The sequence below is a fragment of the Trachemys scripta genome, chromosome 10 (genome assembly GCF_013100865.1).
Source record: "Trachemys scripta elegans isolate TJP31775 chromosome 10, CAS_Tse_1.0, whole genome shotgun sequence".
NCBI classification, from domain to species: Eukaryota; Metazoa; Chordata; order Testudines; family Emydidae; genus Trachemys; species Trachemys scripta.
In genome coordinates, this window is record NC_048307.1 from 83,828,493 (window position 1) to 83,850,103 (window position 21,611).

At 37.8% G+C, this 21,611-nt stretch overlaps 1 protein-coding gene across 3 annotated transcripts in view; it reads right to left on the bottom strand.

Moving 5' to 3' along the window:
• Positions 1-862: 862 nt before the first annotated feature.
• Positions 863-21,611, bottom strand: part of GOLM2 (golgi membrane protein 2) — a 30,541-nt gene continuing 9,792 nt past the window's right edge. The window contains exons 4-10 of one of the 3 annotated variants that reach the window (XM_034783460.1): positions 19,746-19,836; positions 17,907-18,051; positions 17,407-17,487; positions 16,893-16,991; positions 14,805-14,978; positions 5,959-6,126; positions 863-1,471 (exon numbers count right to left, since the gene is read on the bottom strand). In XM_034783460.1, the coding sequence (XP_034639351.1) occupies positions 1,401-1,471; positions 5,959-6,126; positions 14,805-14,978; positions 16,893-16,991; positions 17,407-17,487; positions 17,907-18,051; positions 19,746-19,836 (829 nt within the window). In that variant the 3' untranslated portion in view covers positions 863-1,400. The remainder of the gene's footprint in view (positions 1,472-5,958; positions 6,127-14,804; positions 14,979-16,892; positions 16,992-17,406; positions 17,488-17,906; positions 18,052-19,745; positions 19,837-21,611) is intronic. The other 2 variants (XM_034783461.1, XM_034783462.1) reach the window with 2 other exon arrangements.

Sequence of the window (21,611 nt, forward strand, 5' to 3'; positions counted from 1 at the left end):
ATGGTTAAGCAGAATCTTCTCAAAGATTTATTTTCATGAAGTTATTGTATATTTAAGACTTGTTACTGAAGTCAAAAAAACTGATGAACTTTTAAATTTATTCAAAACTTTCATGTAATCACCACAATGAATCAAATGTAATACGATGCTATTTTAAATTTGAACCTGAGTACAGAGATAGCAAAGTACAATCACCCCTGTCATAGGCCCCATAAATTCTATTCACAGTAGCCCTTCTTGAGAAGCAGGTAGCGTTAATAACCTTAAATTTGAACTTACTGTAAATAAACAAAACCATTTCTATAGAATTCAGAAAGTATTTAAACCCAGAATACAAAAAAAGTATCTACCTTACAAACTCTTCTGAAATAGAAAAGCAACAGTGCAGATGTCAAATGTTTGAAGAGATCTGTATCAGCGTATTAAACTTTAAATTAAAATGACAGACTTGAGCTGTTCATGAAGTTAGAGGGTTCATATGATTATATCTAGTGATTGCAAAGACTGCACATTCTTTCCTTTAGTTTTCTCTATGTGAACTATTTATACAGAACTGTTGTAGACTACTTCTAATTTAAGAAACAGTTGTAACCTTTAAAGGTGTTAGCAAATACGTTTCCTACAGCTTTGTTAAGGGAAGTTTTAAAATACTGATTCAGTTTTTAGTTTGACTGGTGAAATCAGCTAGCCATACCTCTTCCAGCATGGATCAAGTTCCTATTACTGATTTCCAACTATGGATATAAACTTTGGTCACTGTGTGCTAGGATTAAATGGCTCTGATTTCTGGCAAGTTGCTGTAGAATGTTTCAGTCACCTATCTCTGTTCTTAATTTATTAAGGAAGGTGCAACCCACACATATTTTTTTACACATTTTCATTCAGTTGTCTCAATTGAAAGCTTACCTGCAAAATACAGCACCCATGGAAAACAAAGGGGTATTTTTATTCATACAGATAATATATTCCTGTATAAAAGGAGTCCTTCAGCTGTCCAATTGTTTCCACAGTGTATTTGTTCCATATGTAAGATACAAACTGTACAAGTTCTCCAGTTTACAAGATTTCCTAATTTGCAGAAACAATTCAGCCTCAATTGGTAATATATTAGTTTGTTTTAAATGCAAAGATTGCAGGTAAGGTACAGTCTTTAAATTTAATTGGCTCACTAGAACAGAAATGTCATTTTGATAATACAATTTGCAATAGTACAACTATGTACATATATATACACACAGCATTTTATGTCTCCATCCATTACTTAATTAACATTAAGTAAATTGATTTTAAGTAACCTATTACTGTTTCTTTATTACCATCTTAAGGAATACTGAAACAAAAATAGTTCAGTTTTGAAGCACTTCAATTCTGTTGCAAATTCTCAGATATTAATTCAGGCTTTAAAGCACATCATTGAAGCGTGACTTTCCATAGTCTCCAAGGTCCATTTGAAGTTCTTTCTCTTCATCATCTGCAATTGAAATATTCAGATCAAAATTAATAGACAACTAAATGATCACTACTGAAACTCATTTAAAAATAGCTTTCCAGAACAAATCTGGTTACAGACATATGTGGATACTGACATGGGTGCACACCACATTAAACCTGCTTGTTCACAAGAACAGAGTAGACAGGCCAGAGATGGCATGATGGCTATACACCTCTACTCCGATATAACGCTGTCCTCAGGAGCCAAAAAATCTTACCGTGTTATAGGTGAAACCGCGTTATATCGAACTTGCTTTGATCTGCTGGAGCACACAGCCTCTTCCCCCCCGGAGCGCTGCTTTACCGCGTTATATCCAAACTCATGTTTTATCGGGTCGCATTATATCTGAGTAGAGGTGCATCTAATTACAAACCCAGCAGTTTTCATTTTTTGGGTTGCCTCTGCTGAAGAAGTGGGATTTTGACGGTGCTAGATACCCTTATTTTGGAGTGCTGAGTTTCAGAGATTTGATTGACTTTAAGGGATTCTAGGACTGGTAATATTTACCAGTTGAGAACGTCCCTTTTAAATGTGCCACACAATCCTATTAGATCCAAATCCTTTCCAGAAGAACTCCAGACTTTGTGCCTTCTCCAATTTCCCCCACATTCACAGACAGTGTATTACAAGAAAAAACCCCACACAACATAACTGCCAAAAAAGTTGAATATGGTCTGATAATGAACCAAGCTATAAATTTCTTCTCTTCCTCATGAGCACAAAAAGGAGGAACACTCCAAAAATCTTTGGCACAGTCAATTGTGAAGCAGTGGAATCCATGTCCAGTATTTCAAATTGTACTTTTAAATCAGTGTTTTTGAAGTCTGCTATTTTAAAGTTTTCTATTGAGCCTCTAAGACACCATAGTACAGTGTCTCATGAAGTCTTTAAACAGCAAACTCTAGACTTCAGTCTTGTATTTTATATATTAACTGTATTTTTTTTATAGTTTTCTTTCATCTTCAGATCAATTCAATCTTTGTTGGGTGTTCATTTTCAGTGTCATCATACTGCGTATGATAAAATTCTCAGTTACCCCCTTTCTGCTCAAAAGATGAATGCAGTTACCCAGAAAGGCTATCATCTGACTGATATCCACCATGTCATTTATGACATTTACCTGCTCAGGACTTAGGGAAAAAAATATTTTAAGCCAGACATTAACCACAGGTAGAGAGAAAAGATTTCTTTGGAGGGTGAGATCCAAGATTCCCCTCAGCATTCCCACCCAGCCCCACTGCTAATCCCAGATGCCAGAAAGTGGTCGAATTTCTAATCAGATACCATGTATGAACACTGCATGGCAGATTGCATCCTTCATATCAGCCTTTGGTTGGTAGGCTTTTGATAGATTTGTAACTTCATCCTCAACCACTGGAAGGGAAGAGTTCTGTGGTCTCTTCCAGAATCTCAACATTCAACACTCCTGCTTTCCAGCTTTGACTCTATGTATTTTCCCCTCTAAAAATTCCAGCATCTCAGTTGCTGTTTTTTTACCCAATTGTATAATTAACTAAAGCTCACTATTTATCCCTAAACATAGCTACTTTATTAGTATCCATAGCAGGGACATTTGTCCCTTATTTCAGAAGGATTAATGTTTTTAAATGGCACAGTTCAAGCTAGATTTTTGGGTTCACCAAACTTTGCAATACCCCAACAATCTACCACAGCAATTGTCAAACTTTATTGTCAAACAGAGCAAATACCCAGCTGTCATTCCTTTTCTGAATTGTCAGACATCATATCTTGTAAACATCCAAGACTTTTACAAAGCTATTTCTCTTTGCCACCAGCTGATCCAAATCAATATTAAAATACCAGCAATGCCCCTCTGCCATGTACACTGGCCAAACCGGACAGTCTCTCCGCAAAAGAATTAATGGACACAAATCTGACATCAGGAATCATAATACTCAAAAACCAGTGGGAGAACACTTTAACCTGTCTGGTCATTCAATGACAGACCTGCGGGTGGCTATCTTACAACAGAAAAACTTCAAAAACAGACTCCAACGAGAGACTGCTGAGCTGGAATTGATATGCAAACTAGACACAATCAACTCAGGATTGAATAAGGACTGGGAATGGCTGAGCCATTACAGACATTGACTCTATCTCCCCTTGTAAGTATTCTCACACTTCTTATCAAACTGTCTGTACTGGGCTAGCTTGATTATCACTTCAAAAGTTTTTCTCTCTTAATTAATTGGCCTCTCAGAGTTGGTAAGACAACTCCCACCTGTTCATGCTGTCTGTATGTGTGTGTATATGTGTATATATATCTCCTCAATATATGTTCCACTCTATATGCATCCGAAGAAGTGGGCTGTAGCCCACGAAAGCTTATGCTCTAATAAATTTGTGGCACCTTAGAGACTAACAAATACTCCTGTTCTTTAAACAGGTTAAAGCAATTTACAACCCAAGGCATATTTGATTAAATACAATTTAACCACAGCTCTCTGTGCCTCTGACTTTTCAATTTCCCACCAACATACCTAATAGAATCGTGCTATAAGAACTGGTGTACAAAATAGTATACTAAAATACACTGCTTATAGTAGCATGCAACACAAGTGATGTTTACTCTTAATCTCATCACTTGCTCTGTAGAATACACCACTATAACGGTGGGTTACTATTGAAAAGTCAGTCAAAACTGAATCCAACCTATGAACTCTCACACTGAGCTCTCAGTGAGCAAGAGCGGCATACTGGAGGGGAACAATCCTGCACTGGCACGTATCTAGTCCAACGCTGACCTAATCAGTTCCCCCCCCCCCCCCCCCCCCAACTCCAATTTATGATTCATAGAGCACAGCAGTAAAGAGAGAGAGGGGACTGTACTGAGTGGAATACAGAACACTAGCACTTGGAGAAGATTTAGGAAGGGTCATAGTATTATAGGGGCTAAAATGAAAAGCTAGGCAATATGGCTAAGGTTTTAAAAAACTGGAGTCATATTAAGTCACCCGAGTTGTCGAAAGAGATGAGCATCCAACAAGTACCTACTGAGGGAGCTGTTGGATGCTCATCTCTTTTGAAAAAACCAGACAGAAGCTTAACTTTAAGCTCCTATTTTTGAAAATCTTGATGCATGGTTTAGACAGTTACACGTGTGAGCGTCTAGATAGGACTCTTTCCTTAACGTTACAAGATGGAAGGTTCAGAGCAGACACCCCATACTTCTGTAAGTCAATGGCAATAAAATAAACAGGCTGCGTTTTCTACTTGGTCAGATCTCCAAATCGAAGACACAAAGTGGGTTTTACAGACCATTAGAACTGAAGACATGGCAGCCCTATTCAGATGAAATTGAAGACAGTAATCCAGTGCATTTAGAAATGCACCTGTCACTTTTGATCAAAACTGCAAGAACAGGAGCCTCATGCTGGAAGAGTAGCAGTAATTTTCATTTGTCAGTAAGTTAATTCGTTGCTCAACGTTCCGATCTGTACTTATGTACTCTTTCACCTGTTCATTAGCTTTCCCACGCCAACACTGCCACAGCATGATGCATATTTAAATGCACAACTACACTAGTCAGTTGGTTCTAGCCATATTTAGGGTATCCATTAACTATGCTTAAAAGAAAGTCTTTCAAATTTATTTCCTGCTGTACAAACCTTGTTATCTGGGAACTTTTCAGGAAAAGAATATGTGGTTACAATAAGATGATCAAGAACAGGGCACCTATAGAACTTCAAAATATTTTGTCTTATGCACTTTTCCTTTAGTTGGAAATATATTTAGAACCCTAAACGTTTTCTCCATAAAATTGTACATACTACTACACTACCATACAACAGTAATAGTGTAACTGGAGCCAGGCAACAAAGAGTCAATACACTGAAGTACACGCAGAACAAAAGATGGAGGCATGCACATATAAAGGGATATTAGCTGACTGAGTTAACTAGTTCTGAAGTTAATAGGGTGAATTGAATGTCTGTTGAATCTGTGTATTAAGCACAAAAATGTTTAGTATAGTTTTAGCTGCTAAATGATGATAATTTTACGATCAGCAAATATATAGCATCCTAAGATAGTTGTGATACTATAGATATAAGTAGTATTCTCAAAATACATGTTAATATGCCTTTGAAATTGTTTTAATGAATGCAGACGCATGTGTGTTCAAAATAACTAACTACGAGACTTCCTGATTATTGAAGGCAAATAAAACTGTTCCTGAAATTTCAGTCATCCTAACTTTACTAGCATAATAAAGCAGATTGTTTCAAAGATTTTTATACAATGTTAAAATATGCTGTATTGAACACCATTATAAGGTTGGTTTTGAAACAGCAAGTATAAACATAAGAGAAAGACTGCCTGAAGAACATTTCTTTCATGCTAAGGCAGCTTTGATTAACTAGTAATATTGAAGTTGTACACAAATTCAACAAGTAAACTCAGTGTGGATTTTTCTTTAGTGGGATGGAGACAAGGCCCAAGCTCACCTTGGACGTCTTCTTCTCCACCATCACCATCCTCTTCTTCATTGTAGGCCAGTTCAGCCTGTTTGTCTGCCTCATACTCACCCACGTTACCATCATCCCCATTATAATCCGCCAATTTAGAGCCATGCTGCGGATCAACAGGGGATTCATTCTCATCAAAGAATCGGCCTGTGAAGTAGGCAAAGGATTAAGTCAGAAGCAAAGAGGAAAGAAAAGAAAAGAAAAGAAAAGAAAAGAAAGGATTCTAACAAAGCAGACGATAAGGTTAGAATCTTCAGTCCTTGTAGCCATGTCACTTGTGAAAAACTAATACTGTTTTATGAAAACATCTCCATGCAAAAAGATTTACTTGATCATTTAAACGGAGTTATGAGAATTCTGCTTGTCAGTGGCACATGCCAGCTAGTTCTTATGGTATTTGGTTACTATGAGCTTCACTCTTTGGAGAAAAAAAGTGTTTAAATAAAAGGCTCCATATATGAAGATCCAGAAATACCATTCACTTTTCCTCGAATGCCAGGATTTATCCACGAATATGAAGAATTTTTAATTTAAATTTAGATTTGCCTAACTTTTACCATCACATTGGCAAAAATTCAAAAAAATCTTCTCCTTAGAAAGCAGATTGGTGGTTTTCTGCTCACGGTGAAGTATAAATACTTCAAAGGAATTCAGCTAGTCTCCTGAGTGCACCATGCTGTCTCTGGTCCAATCCAACAAAGATCTGTCTGGAGTCTTTGGAATATTTTTGCTGAACTATGTAGTTACTATATCTTTATACTAACTTTCCTGTTACGATTTAAAGTTTAAAAAAATATAGTAAATATCTTCTTATGCTTTTAAGCGGGTACGAGGAATAGTTCCACAGTGAAATAAGGTACTACAAAAAACATGAATTAATTGGAACTATAAAACGGATACACAAACTAAAAATATATGAGAAAAGATTAATGGTTTAATGTCAAATTGAGAACAGGTGTTCAGTGGAGTATCCAGGGGGGTCTGAGTCCACTACAATTCAATACATTTATCAACTACTTGGAGGAGAGAGTGCAATATGATAATCAAATTCGCAGATATGAACCTGGAAGGATTGCAACTGGAGACTAGATTAAAATGCAATACAATCTTTATATATTGGAGAGAAGCTAAAAATTGAGATTTGAGGAGATCACGATCATCACCAATGTAAAGTCACATATGTAAAAAGCAATTAAATGCAGAAAAACTGAATGGGAGAATGCCACTTCAACATTCGGATCAGAGAAAAGCGTGCATGCAGTGGATGATTTGACTCTGAGAGTGGCATTGCTTTAAGAAAAGCTAATGTTACTGTACACAATGAAGCATGTGATTAACAGAGATTGGCAAATACTGAGTAAGGTTTTCCACAAAGATTTGTTTGAATTTTTAAGTGAGTTCTCTTCAGCTATGTTTGTATGTCTTTTTTATTGCACTAATATTCACAGAAAGCAAATCTGAGTTTAACTGGCACAAGTGTCCACAGAAAGTTTCTAAGTCATATACAAGGAAATTGGAAGATTACATGCACAGGTATGTACTACATGCATTTATGCAGTCTCAAAAAACAAACACACAGGGGACAGAAACAACATCACGTTTCTTCTTTGAGCAATCACAAGTAGTGCACACGTCTATTGAGCTGTACTGGCCTATTCTCAGAACTTTTCAAAATTAATCCATATACAAGACGACGCACAAAAATAGGTTCATATACCAGGATAGAGGAAATTATGACCTGCTCACAAGCAGAAAGTCAAATTTAGATACATTACACATTTTCCACTCCTATCTAAAAAATGTTAGAGACAATTGCTTTAATTAGCACTACGTTAATTACTGCGTGAATTCTTGGTACTGCATTTTAAACAAATAAAGGTCAGAACTCAGGAGAGAAATACACTGTTAAGTTTTGTAAATAAAGACATATGAGGAGAAGAAGAATTGATCATGCTCAGTCTACAGAAAAACAAACAACACTGAGTCTTCAAATATGAAGAGAACCAATCAACTTTAGGTCAGCCAAATTTAGCATAACTTACAGTCAGATAATTCAGGTTAAAAATGGAGGAACACAGGTAGGAATAAAATATAGCTGCTAAAGAGTTGTGTCAGATATTGAAGGCTAGAATGGACAAATATTTATCAAGATTTAGTTAAGAATAATTAAATCCACTGTGCCACAACGAAGAGCAAGATATTAAGAACATAAGAAAGGCCGTAGCAGGTCAGACCAAAGGTCCATCTAGCCCAGTATCCTATCTACCGACAGTGGCCAATGCCAGGTGCCCCAGAGGGAGTGAACCTAACAGGCAATGATCAAGTGATCTCTCTCCTGCCATCCATCTCCACCCTCTGACAGAGGGAGGCTAGGGACACCATTCCTTACCCGTCCTGGCTAATAGACCACCAGGAATTTATCCAGTTCTCTTTTAAACTCTGTTATAGTCCTAACCTTCACAACCTCCTCAGGTAAGGAGTTCCACAAGTTGACTGTGCGCTGCGTGAAGAAGAACTTCCTTTTATTTGTTTTAAACCTGCTGCCTATTAATTTCATTTGATGACCCCTAGTTCTTGTATTATGGGAATAAGTAAATAACTTTTCCTTATCCACCTTCTCCACTTGCATCTGAAGAAGTGAGGTTCTTACCCACGAAAGCTTATGCTCCCAATACTTCTGCTAGTCTTAAAGGTGCCACAGGACCCTCTGTTGCTTTTTACAGAATAGGCTATATTTGTTTATTTTTAAAACAGCCTATTAGGTTGGTTTAGTTTAAATTAGTTATAAATACTATCAAATAAAGAGATTCATATGCACAGATGAACCTCAATTTGCTATTAAGAACATATTTATTTCTTGAGACATGCTCACTTTGGGGAAATTTTTTGTTGGAGATTCAAACAACTTCCATGGCTATAGTTCCATTAAGTTTTCCCAATTTCAAATAAAATTCATACAATACAATATTTTGTCCATTGATAAGTGAATAGAAACAGTTTAATCTCAATTGCATGACACTGCTCAAATGTTTAAAAAAAAAAAAAATCAATCTTCAGTACCAGTATATAAGAGACATGAAAAACATCTATCATTTTGAGAATTCATTAAAGGTTAAGCCTCAATGTAAAACTTGAAAGCAGGAGATGAAGTGTTTGGACCAATTTCTAGTGTTCAAAAAATAAAACCAAGCAGACCAAGTGTGATTTAACAGGACAGTAAAGTTTGGCAACAAAAAAAAACATTCAAAGCCTTAAAAAGATGAAAAAATGAATTTCACTGATATTGCACACCAAGTTTCTCACCAATTTAAAAATAAGGGCATATAGTTGCCAATTTTAAAAAAATTCAGTTTACAGAGATTGAGCTTGGCATGAGAGTTACTTTTCTTTTTAGTTAACATACCCAGGTCTTCCTACAAGTTGTGAGAAGATTATTAGTTATTTGTATTATGGAAGAACAAATGAGATCAAAGCTCTGCTGTGTTAGCTGTTACATGCACATCCGAGGTCTGAGACACACTCCTTGTTCCAAAGAGCCTAACAATCTAAACAAAAGAATCTAAACCAAGCAGCTTTGTACTATAAGAGAAAAAGAAAATATAGGCTTTGATACTACGGGAAAAAGGTGCTATAGAAAATCCCAAAAGATTATATTACAAAAATAAGGGACCATTGCAGCCCACAAGAAAACAAAAGCTTTCAGTAAATTGGTCATGTATGTTAGGTGTGGAGTTTTTCCCATTTAAAGCTTATAGTGAGAATTCTGTTAATTTCAAAACAGATTTTCTGGAGATTTCACTTTTACTTCAACTCTCACTCTTTCCCATGTGCCCTGCAAAAGCTTGATATTTCATTACATTAATATCTGTAAAGTGCTATGGACTCACAGAAGCACCAAGAGCTAAATTATTATATTTATACGATCCACCAGCTGCCCTTTTTCTTGAATGAGCTGACTGCAGCCAGGTATGGAAACAAGCTAAGTAACTGCTCCTACAAAACCATTACTGTTTAGGAAACTGTCCACAAGTATTCCACTTCTGGTGTGCCTGCCTCCCCTCCCACCATGCATACAACGTCCGATTCTTTTCGACAGCAGTGTCCCCTGGGCACTCACCTGTGCCCTGTAACCAAGGGCATAAGGGTTGGACAGCCACAACCAGCCTTCACTGCCTTACTGCCAAAGACAAGCTGGAACCCATGCTGAGCACTGTGCAATTTCCTTCTCTAGCTAGGTTTTAAGTCAGCATTGTAGTTATAATTCTTAGATTTGTATACTTTTTAAACTCATTGGCAAAAAAAAAAAAAAAAAAAAAAAAAAAAGGATTTAGATGGGAGGTGCTCCAGCACAGCACCACCTGGACATGGTGAAATCAAAACCCCCAGGATCCTGTCCCTCTTGCAAAGCCACTATTCATATTAATAATGGACACCTGAGGTGCTTCTTCCGCCTCACTGAAGCACACGTATTGCTCCAATGCTCAAGGTCAGGCTTTTTCTGACACACACACACACACACACACACACACAGGGAATCCCACCTAAACCTTTTCCTCATGGAAAGGTCCCTCAGGATATCTTCCAAGCCAGAGTTGACAGTGTCAATTAGTGCTCCTGTAAGCTCTGGGTCCAGTCCTCGGCAAGCTAGTCCCATACATCCATCACAGCATCCTCCAAACTCTCCTGGATGCAGAGTTCTGAGGCGAGAGGGAGGAAAACACCGCTCTCAAAGTGATGAGAGAGACAGAGCTCCCTCACCAGCACCCAGGAGAGTAGGAGACCGTTTGAGACCCGTTGTGCCTCTGACACCTCAACACCAGCAGGTTTCCAGATGGCCTCTGCACTGTTTCTTGAGCTGGTGCATGCCATGACTAGTACCAAAGCAATGGCACTGAAACATCTGTTACCATGTTACCTGCTAATGTGCGAGATGCACATCCAGAGCAGATCGTTTTGGTACCAGGAGACTTAACAATAACCAGCCTCCCAAAATTGCCATTGCTAGCCACTAATAAACTCCTCGCTCTGTGGGCATCTGGGTCAGCCACCTCAGTCTGTACACAAGATAGTTAGGAACCATCTACGATGCCTGAGAGAATGGCTCCACCTATGGAGGAGATATACTCTTCCCTCCTCCACCTCAGCCAAGTAAAGTAGAGAGATGTCACCCACATACACCTCTACCTCGATATAACACTGTCCTCGGGAGCCAAAAAAAAAAAAATCTTACTCCGTTGTAGGCGAAACTGCGTTATATTGAACTTGCTTTGATCCGCCAGAGTGCGCAGCCCCGCCGCCCCCCGGAGCACTGCTTTACCGCTTTATATCAGAATTCGTGTTATATCAGAGTAGAGGTGTACTTAACATACTCTCCTCATTTTGACCCAAGCCATTCTGACATGGACAAAATTCCACGGGACAACAGGAGGTGATGGGGAAGGAGGGAACTCATCCCTGGGCCCTCTTGGGGAATCCTCTCTCGCCTACAACACCACCTCCCAATCAGATACAATCACAGCCATTCTGGAGCCACTGGGAGATGCAACAGCAGAAAGACTTCACCAACTGTTTCTGCCTCCAAAGCCAGGTCCACCCTCACAGCTTAGACCACATCAAGAAGGGCAACCAGTCCACCATACTTCTCAACATCTGGACCCAGGATTTATACCAAAAATTTCTTCAAGAGACAGATATCCAGCCAATCCTAGTGGCAATAAAGTATCACCTAATGAGGCTGTCACTCCAACTGTTCCAAGCCAGTAAGGTGATTACTGGATCTTCCAGGAGCGCCTCCAATGAATGGCTGATATCTTGGAAATTCCAGTAGAAATAGCGCAAGAGAAGGTGCACATACTTCTTGACATCCTGTATTCTATTTCCAGAAGACTGGCAATGCCAAAATATCAAAGAAAATTTCTTGGAACAAACAAGGGATCTATAGCAGACCTGAGCATCAGTGACACCCACGTCACAGAAGACATAGACATTACCAAGTCCCGTTGGAGGGTATTAGTATTTCTATAATCACCCCATACCTGGATCCTTGGTGGTTGCAGCTGTCCCAAAGAGGTCTAAACAGAGACCACCCAAAGTAATACCTCTCTGGCTGTAAAGCCCATTCCTCAGCACCTATCAATTAAACTGCCAAATGCTTCTGGCTAGATACAACTTCCTGAATTGGGCCAGAACATCATTTTATTGAGACACTCTCTGAGGAAAATAGGAAAGAACTTAAGATTCATCACTGAGGAGCAAATGGTAACTTGCACCTCCTTACAAGCATCCTTCGAGGTCTCAAATGTCAATAAGCACCATAGCAACCCCAACTACTACATGCAAAGCATCTTGGTTACAGTTGTCCAGTATTCTGAAGGAGGCCCAATGACCACTGAGGGTCCTTGAAGGGTGGATCATGACCTTCTCGATACCCATACCAAAGAGGCCTTACATATGCTAAAAGACTCGTGAGCCACCTTGTGCTCTTTGGGGCCATACAGCCCCACCTCCAGGAGGAACAGATATACAGGCCAACAGATATCAGAGCCTCCAAGGAAGAGGCAGAGGTCACAGAGGAGACGAACTTCTGACCCTTCCTCTACTCTCATTGGTAGGTTTGACAGCGCAGACAACAACCACATAGAACCACAGGATCTATTTTCCTGTCCTCACCTACAGTAGTCCTCAACTTTCACCTAAATAAGTGATCCACCTGCTAGTTTTCTTTCCCAAGCCTCATACCAGTCAAGGATGGAAGCTAGATTCCATACTTTAAGATGTAGTCAGGACTTTCTCCTACTGTTTGGATTGAACAAGAACGTTCAGGAATTCACCTAGAGTGTTCCTGGCATTTGACAGAGTGAAAGGACAGCACATTTCTATCCAAAGACTATCTAAATGGGTTCTGGACTGCATTAGAACAGGTTATAAGGTAGAATATTGGGACCCACCTACACAGAATAGAACCTACTCTCCCAGAGCTCAAGCAGCTTCTGCAGTTTCACTACGGTGTTCCAATCTCAGACACGTAGACTAGCTACTGGAGTTCAGTTCGTACCTTTACCCAGCACTAATCCTTGGTAGAGAGCTCCAGGTCTGGTACCTTCTTTGGCAGAGTTATCTTATAGTCATTTTTCAGTGAGTTCACTGCTTGCGCGTCACAAAAACTGGAATACATGTGGACAAATCAGTCAAAAAAGAAAGAATAGGCTGCTTTAGGAAAAGTAGCTGTTCTTTGTGCACTTCCAGAGCAACAGTGTCCCTTCCAAAAGGCAAGGGAAACCAGAGTGTCAACACAAGAATTCCATTAACTAAATATTTCAATATCTTTATTATTCTAGTAGGAAGAAATATATAGACTACAAAGCACTGTTCGAGAAAGTTTGTTCAGTATGCAAAATAAGTATTCTGAATCAAAGTCAGTTCATTTCATTTAATTGATTCTGCTTTGCTTAAAAATAAAATAAAAAATTATTATATCGTTATATCTTCCTGCCTAAAAGCAGCACAAGAGCTTCAGACTTACCATAGACAAGTTAGTTTTCACTGTTCTAAAGCTTCACATTCAGAAGTAGATTTAAGCATGTTCAATCACCAAAACTAGTCTTTTGTTTCTTCCATGAATAACATGCACACCATTTGGAGAACGTTTTTAAAAAGTCAATACTGAACAAAAGTTAAGTTTCCATAAGTCACTTATTTTTAAAGAGATGTTCATAAAATGCTTTTCAATTGGAGGAAAAAAAAAAAAAAAAAAAAACAACCAGAAGAGGGTTTTTTTTTGTTTGTTTGTTTTTTAAGAGCACAAATCTGGGACTGTAAGAGGAAGTACAAAGCCTATCCCGGTCCATAGAACCACACTTCACAGGGAACTTTTCATCTGAAAAGTTTCAGCACCTTTGTTTTGATGCAAGAAAATGGATGAAATGTATAAATCAACGTAAGTACTCAAGCCAGTGCAATCTTGAGCTTTTAAAACTACTAAATATAAACAGTTTTACAAGAAGAGAGACTTCCTAGGAAAACAAGACAAAATTAAATAAAATTTTAAGATGAAAAATAACAAAACATACTATATGTGTAACACACAACATGCAGTCCACATGATAAATTACAGAGCCATGTGAAATTGTATTGGTGATGCACCTTTGTTTCACCTACACTCTGCCCACTAATCCATCCTTGGCAGGACTACAACTCATTCTGCACATTAAGTGCAACTTGCTTCTGTCAGAAGAAAAATAATTCTCCAACACAGACAGAAGGCAACATAAGGGTTCTTCTGGGAGATATGTTTGGAACAGAACAAAGCTTCTGAACAATATGCAAAAAAGCAACCAAACCAAGTCAATTTCCTCCCCCATTATAGTACCAAACTATTTCTTTTATAAGAGCATGCAAGGCATGGTCACTAAGAAAAAAGGGTCAAAACTGAGTTAAGGCATATTGGATAGATACAAGCAGCTGTCTACCTGCAACATACAAACTGATTTTAATATTTTGATTGAATGTCTTCATACTTAATTCTTATTTAAAATGTAAAGTGTTATAAATTGCTACATTTTTAATACCCATAAAGATAGTTGAATAATTAAAACTAATCTCTCTGAACAGTGACATGCTATTGTCTTAAGAAAATTAAGGAATGTACTTTCTGTAGTAATATTTCCCACATATTTAAATTTTCTGCATGTTTAATTTCTATAAGGCCACCCACACAATTGGTCACTTTGTTGGTAATGGGTGTTATTGCAACAGATATGACACAAAAAGACATGCACGCATCCCAAGAGATTGAAGTACAAATACAATGGTATTGACTAACTTACTTTGCTTCATCTTCTGGAAGTCACCAACTCTTTCCTTTGGAGCTTGTTTTCCAAGTTCAGTTTCAATTTTGTGTTCTTTACTTTCCAAGTTTTGTTCAGGAATCAAGAGCTGAGGAGGATTTGGAGGGATCTGCTTCACAAGATTAACATTTCCTTCATTGTCAGCATTTAAATCTACAGCATGAAAAAAGGTGTTATTTTGCCCATTTAGTTTTCCTTCTGTACCATGTAAAAGGGAGCTTACAAAGCTTCCTCTGAAGATAATTTAGTGTAGTCCACACTTCTATTAATGAAGACGGCAAGGCACTGACCGCTTCACTCATATACTTTTCAATGTGTAGGGAAGTTTCTGACCCCATAAGCATAGGATTGTGCTAAGCTTCCGCCCCACATGCATTCTGTCCCAGATTTTTAATCAATACCTCCTGTACAGTATTTAGGATTTCAAAAGTAATTTAAATTAGGGCTGGCAATTAATTGCAGTTAAGTCAAGCAATTAACGCAAAACAAATTAACTAGATTAAAAAATGACTGATTAATCGCAGTTTTAATTGCGCTGTTAAACAACAGAATACCAATTTAAAGTTGTTATAAATATTTTTGGGGTGTTTTTCTACATTTTCAAATATTTGATTTCAATTACAACACAGAATACCGAGTGTACAGTGCTCACTTTATATTATTTTTGATTACAAATATTTGCACTGTAAAAAGAAACAGTATTTTTCAATTCAGTTCATACAAGTGCTGTCGTGCAATCGATTGTGAAAGTGCAACTTACAAATGTAGAATTATTTGTATTAATTTTACATAACTGCTCTCAAAAACAAAAAAATGTAAAACTTTATAGAGTCTACAAGTCAAAATATGAATGTTTAGCATATCTGACAGATAGATGGCAGGGCTACAACAGTGCCATGCCAATGCCCTCTCTCCCTTTCAGGTGACATTGTAAATAAGAAGCAGGCAGCATTATCGCCTGTAAATGTAAAGAAACTTGTCTGTTTTAGCGATTGGCTGAACAAGATATAGGACTGAGTAGACTTGTATGAGGTGAATTGAAAAATATTCATTTTTTTGTCTTTTATATTGCAAATATTTGTAATCAAAAATAAAGTGAGCACTGTACATTTTGTATTGTAACAAATCAATATCTGAAAATGTATAAAAAACATCCAAAATATTTATAATTACATGTAAATTGGTATTCTATTGTTTAACAATGCAATTAAAACGGATTGAGACTTTTTAATCTTGCAATTGCTATTTTTTTTAACCATTTGACAGCCTTGATTTAAATGCAAAGCCACTGCAAATAGGGTGGCAGATACACATGAATAAGGAGCACAGAGAAATCCTGTGAAATCCTTGCCCCATTGATTTCAATGGCAAAACTCTTATTGAATGCAGTGGGGCCAAGATTTCACAGAATCTCTACTGCTTTTCTTAGAGACAAGGAAAACTAATTTTACCCAGAACGAAATGGCTCTGACTTTGTTCCACAGAGGCTATGTACAATTATAGAAATAGATGTAGAAAGTGTATCTTTAAGAAATGTCTCTATTTGGAAATTTAAAACTTTTTAAGCGTATACCTATGCAAACTCTGAACACAAAAATCCACTAGTTTTAGTATCTTAAAGTTTAATTTCTTTAAGAATTTGCAATGAACCATTAAGGGACATTTTTCGTTTGACCACTGGTAATTCTACTGGCACAACTTATAAATATCCTAACGCTGTTTGGTCAATTTACACAAACACAAAGTATGTTTCACCTTCCTAACAAGGATAGCATTTGAAGATGCATTTTCAACTATAGTGTAGACAGAATCCAACCTTTCCCCAGGACTTTAACAAAAAATCAAACCCACATGATCATCATCTTCTTTACCCTTGCTCTTTGCCTGACATTAATAGAACTAAATCTAACTGGTTAGGCTTAAAATCATAATTTACTGTTTCTTGTGGTTTTAAAAGGTCAGAGTCAGTGGATGCTTGCAGCTAACCTTAAATGATTTGGTAGCAGAAATTAGCTATTGAACAAGATCTTATGAGATTTTGAAATGTCGCCTGTTAAGAGTTCATACCTGGAATCATATTTGGCAAGTGGGGCTGTACAGTAGGAAGATTCATATTGGGTTGATGACCTTCACTTTGAGAAGTTGAAATAAGAGGCTTCTTTAAAGCTAAAGAAAATAAATGGATTCACAATAAGAGTTTTGTCCAACAGAACCACCACTATATTCTAGGCTTTACTTTAACAAAGTTCTATTTATACCAAATTTTATTTTAAAATCCCAGTGCTACAACTGAGAAATTAAAACTTCTGGGTAAAGTTTTCAAAAAAAAAAAAAGCTTGAATGACGAAGCAACTTAATTCCCATTGACTTAAGCACTTGACATTTTTACCTTCTACCAAAAATCTGAAAGTTTTTTGACCGAAAAAGTCTGTATTGACACACAACTCCTAACATATATGGGTTTGAAATCATCTGGATTTAAATGTTCACTGACTAATTGGCTGTCTAACACTTCAGAGATTTAAATCAGAATTATATCAAATAGCAATATCCTAGAACATTAGAACATGATTTTTCCAACCAGCAGGAGTATCTTCAGCTTTAGCAGGATCATTCTCTTCTATTCCAGGCATGCCTGCATCACCTCCTGATTTGATTTTCTCTGTCAAAATAAAAACATTAAGTTCTTCTGTGTTGTTCTTTTGACTTTAATAGTGAATTTAGCATTGGTGAAAGTTGCTGGGCTAACAGCACTGGAATCGAGTCACTTATCCACAGACAAGGCAGAATGCCAGCAATGCCAGCACAAGATTCTGCACTCTGCCCTGCTAGTGGACTTCAGCTCCGTTCTGGAGGGACCAATGGAAGGGCGGATCGAACTCCAAACTCAGTCTTTTCCCTCTGTGCTGAGAAGGACAAGGGCAGCATACCCGTAGTTTTTGTAATCAGACTATCTAGCCAATCACAACTGAACTGAGGCAGGCTGCTCACTGTCCTAGCTCAGAAACAATTGTTCTGTTTGACGGGGAGGGATAGAATACAATTAACGCATATTTATCCTGTGATGCAAAAAGGAAATACCTTTGCCATTAGGGATGTGATTGCTTGAGGGTTCTTCATTCTTTACTACATTTTTCTCATCTGTCACTTGAATGGTCTTAGATATTGTTTGATCATCATTCAAACTCCGTTCAATGTCTTGTCTTGGCTGGATTCTCTGTGTATCCTGTTTTTAAAACAGATTAAACATTAATGAAGACGACCCTTGGAGGGGAGGGGAGAAATCACTCACTCACCTCGCAATTCTGCTTCTCTGAACATACCTTGCAGGGTTCTCACTCCTAGGTCTTGGCTCTTTAGGAGGAGAATGGTTAGCTCCAAACTCTTAAAGGTTTTGAACCTTGAGAGCAGTAGATAATACGGCAGAGCATGAACCAGACCCCTTATAGGCCAACATCTGCCATTGCCTGCCACATATACATGCTGCCCGTGCCCTCCAAACCAGACATGCCAAACCCGCAAATAAAAATGCAGAAATTGGGCTTGTTTTTGCCTTAATTGGCTTGTGAGTTGCTTGTTGGCTAGTTTTTGGCTTGTAGCTTGTTGCTTTTTTTTTGTTTTTTTTTTTCCCCGATTGGCTCCCGGCAAGCAGAGTGCACAGTGGGCCCACCACAGTCCTAGACTGCACACCGGGGGGATCTAGTCACAGAGTGTTGGGACTGGCTTGTTTTGGCCTTGTTTTCAAATGGGATTAGCTTGATTTTTGGCTTATTGTGAAAGTCGAGGGTGCTTATTTACCACGTGAAAGTTGGCAACTGTGCTCCAAACATGAGTCAATTCCTGCAGTTGTGCAGGAACTGACTATCAGAAAGAAATGCCAATTCAAGAACATGGCAAAAATCAAAAAACGTGTCTCAGGGCAAGAGGGAAAAGAGCCTTCAGAAAGATAACAAAATCAGACTTCAAACACAAAGGTCCCTGAGTGAATCTAGGCTTATGGCTTGTAAAGGGCCCACCTCGACCATGTTTCTCTTCCCCCAACAGGTGCATCACAAGGGTAAGGATTCCTGAGTGCCTTGTGCAAAGCAATGACTCCCATTTACAGCAGAACAGATCGTAACTGGTTCATATGGAGCTCAATTCAGTAATTCCCTTTTGCAGGAACAATTTATATCCCCAGAATAGAATAAGGGTACAATTACTGAGTGGGTATACCTCTATCTGAACGAAGGTGCATATTAAATAAGGTTCAATTACTCAGATTTGTACCTGAAGTTCATTTTAGACATGAACTTCACCCACAAATAGGGTTGCTAGGCTGCTGCCTGGCTGAAAGCATGCCACTACATTTCTATCTAGAGAGAAAATGGACGATTGTGTGGTTGTACAAAGCTTTCATTGGCATGAATTTGGAATGGCGGAACTCCTTATAGCATTTGTGAAGCAGATATCACAGTCATTCCAAAGGAATGCCAAGAAAACCATTACTCCACCATAATACATGTATTTTGCTTGTACTGTATTGTACAGTAAACTTTAGAAAAAATTAGTTCCATCATTATTAATAGGTTTTCTACCCCTCTGCCTCTAGTAGGAAGTTACCATACATAGGCCTTGGACTAACAGTTAGTTACACTGCATATCTCATTGGCAAAAATCTAGCATCCAGCTCCACGATGGGATACAGCAAGTGTTTCTAGAGCTGCTGATTTACAAGGCAGACCTTAAATGTGTTTCCTGTCTCGAACTAAAACAAAATAAAAAAACAAAATAATTACACGGTAACATTTTGGTGAACCCAAGCCAGTGTCCCAGACATCCAAACTAGTTCCCATTTTTTTGCTCAAGATGATGCTATCCTTATATTGAAACAAAAAATTCACTATTTCGACAACAGTATTATTTTTAGCCACTATTTACCTTTTGTTCTTGTGCAACTTGGTCCATTAAGTTCTTTATATTTTCTTCATGTTGCATTCTCATGTCTTTGATTTGTTGTCCACACTGCAAACTTAATAGGAAGCACATTAACAGTTACACATTTGATTTGGATTATACCAAGTCTCCCATAATTGCCTGGGAGAAAAAGAAAGGCGACTGGCACAAGAAGCTTGAGGATTAGAAACTGGGATAGCACCGAAAATACCAAGGTTTCAGAGGTGGGGTGAGCAGAAGGTCTGTGACCAGTAGAGCACACTCCCTTACAGGCCTGGAAAATAACCCAAAATTCCTGAGTCTCACCATTCCTCTGCCATCAGCAAATATCTGTGAAACTCATGAGTAAAGTTTCTCATCCTCTTCAGTGCCCATCCTCAGAAAGGATGGCAAACTACTACTACCAGATACTCCGTTGGCGCTAGTAACAAGGTCTGTTCAGTGGATCTAAAGATTGCAGCAATGCTGATGAACTATGTGGGTGTCAATATAATGCAATAGGATGGTATGTTTTATCAGATTAAAAAAAAACTAGGAAAAAAACACACAAAACTATAGTAAAAATATCAAGGGTGCAGAGTAAGGCACTCAAGTTCAGAAATGCCAGACTTAAGGTACTATGCAAAAGAAATGTGATCATAATTAAAGACAATCGTAATACACACGCACAAGGAGACCAAATTACACTTGCACAGGCAACCTTAATTATGGCCTTTCTTAAGTTCTGAGTGCTTGAATTTGAACCTTAATGTTCTTTATACATATAAAATATTATTAATTCTATATTGAGAAGAGAATCTGTGCAAGAGTTTCATATTAGTTTATAATAGAAAAGCCAGTGGTCAGTAAACTGATTTTGAACACAGCTTTAGAAACCTTTTCATTTAAACAAAGTAGCTTTCTACAATCTCACCCACATGAATTCTCTATTCTTCTGAAATCACTAATTCTTATCTTCAGAGAAATAACATTTATTATAACTGTGTTTATTTACTCAAAATGGATTTTGCATCTGAAATGTGTCATTAAGGTATTTAAATATTTTTGGATAAGTTTCAGAACTGATCACGGAAACAGATAATTTTACAACTTGTAGGAATTTAACAGTATGTTTAAGAATGCCCTAGATGAAAAGACCATTAATTCAGTTAAAATATCAGCAAATTACTGTTAAACTGCAGTCCACAAGGACATATTAGGGTTTCTCTAATTATTAGAAGTTTGTTCAAGTTAAAAGGAACCAGGATACAACGCAGTTCATTCCTTCCTGTGCAGGTATATTGGCTGAATAAACAGTTAATCTATGTTAGTTTTAATGTGTTCCATTGCATCCAATGTTTATTTATGGGCACATAAACAAGTAAAGGGCTATCGTCTCAAAATGAGAGAGTTGCTTTGCTTATCCCATTAGGCTTTCAGTAGCTAAACCCAGGGTGGTTATGTCTGCCTCCATCTACTCTCTAAAAAAAGAACAGGAGTACTTGTGGCACCTTAGAGACTAACAAATTTATTAGAGCATAAGCTTTCATGGGCTACAGCCCACTTCTTCGGATGCATATAGAATGGAACATATATTGAGGAGATATATACACACATACAGAGAGCTGTATGTGTGTATATATATCACTTCAAAAGTTTTTTTTTTTTTTTTTTTTCCTTCTCTTAATTAATTGGCCTCTCAGAGTTGGTAAGACAACTCCCACCTGTTTATGCTCTCTGTATGTGTGTGTATATATATCTCCTCAATATATGTTCCATTCTATATGCATCCGAAGAAGTGGGCTGTAGTCCACGAAAGCTTATGCTCTAATAAATTTGTTAGTCTCTAAGGTGCCACAAGTACTCCTGTTC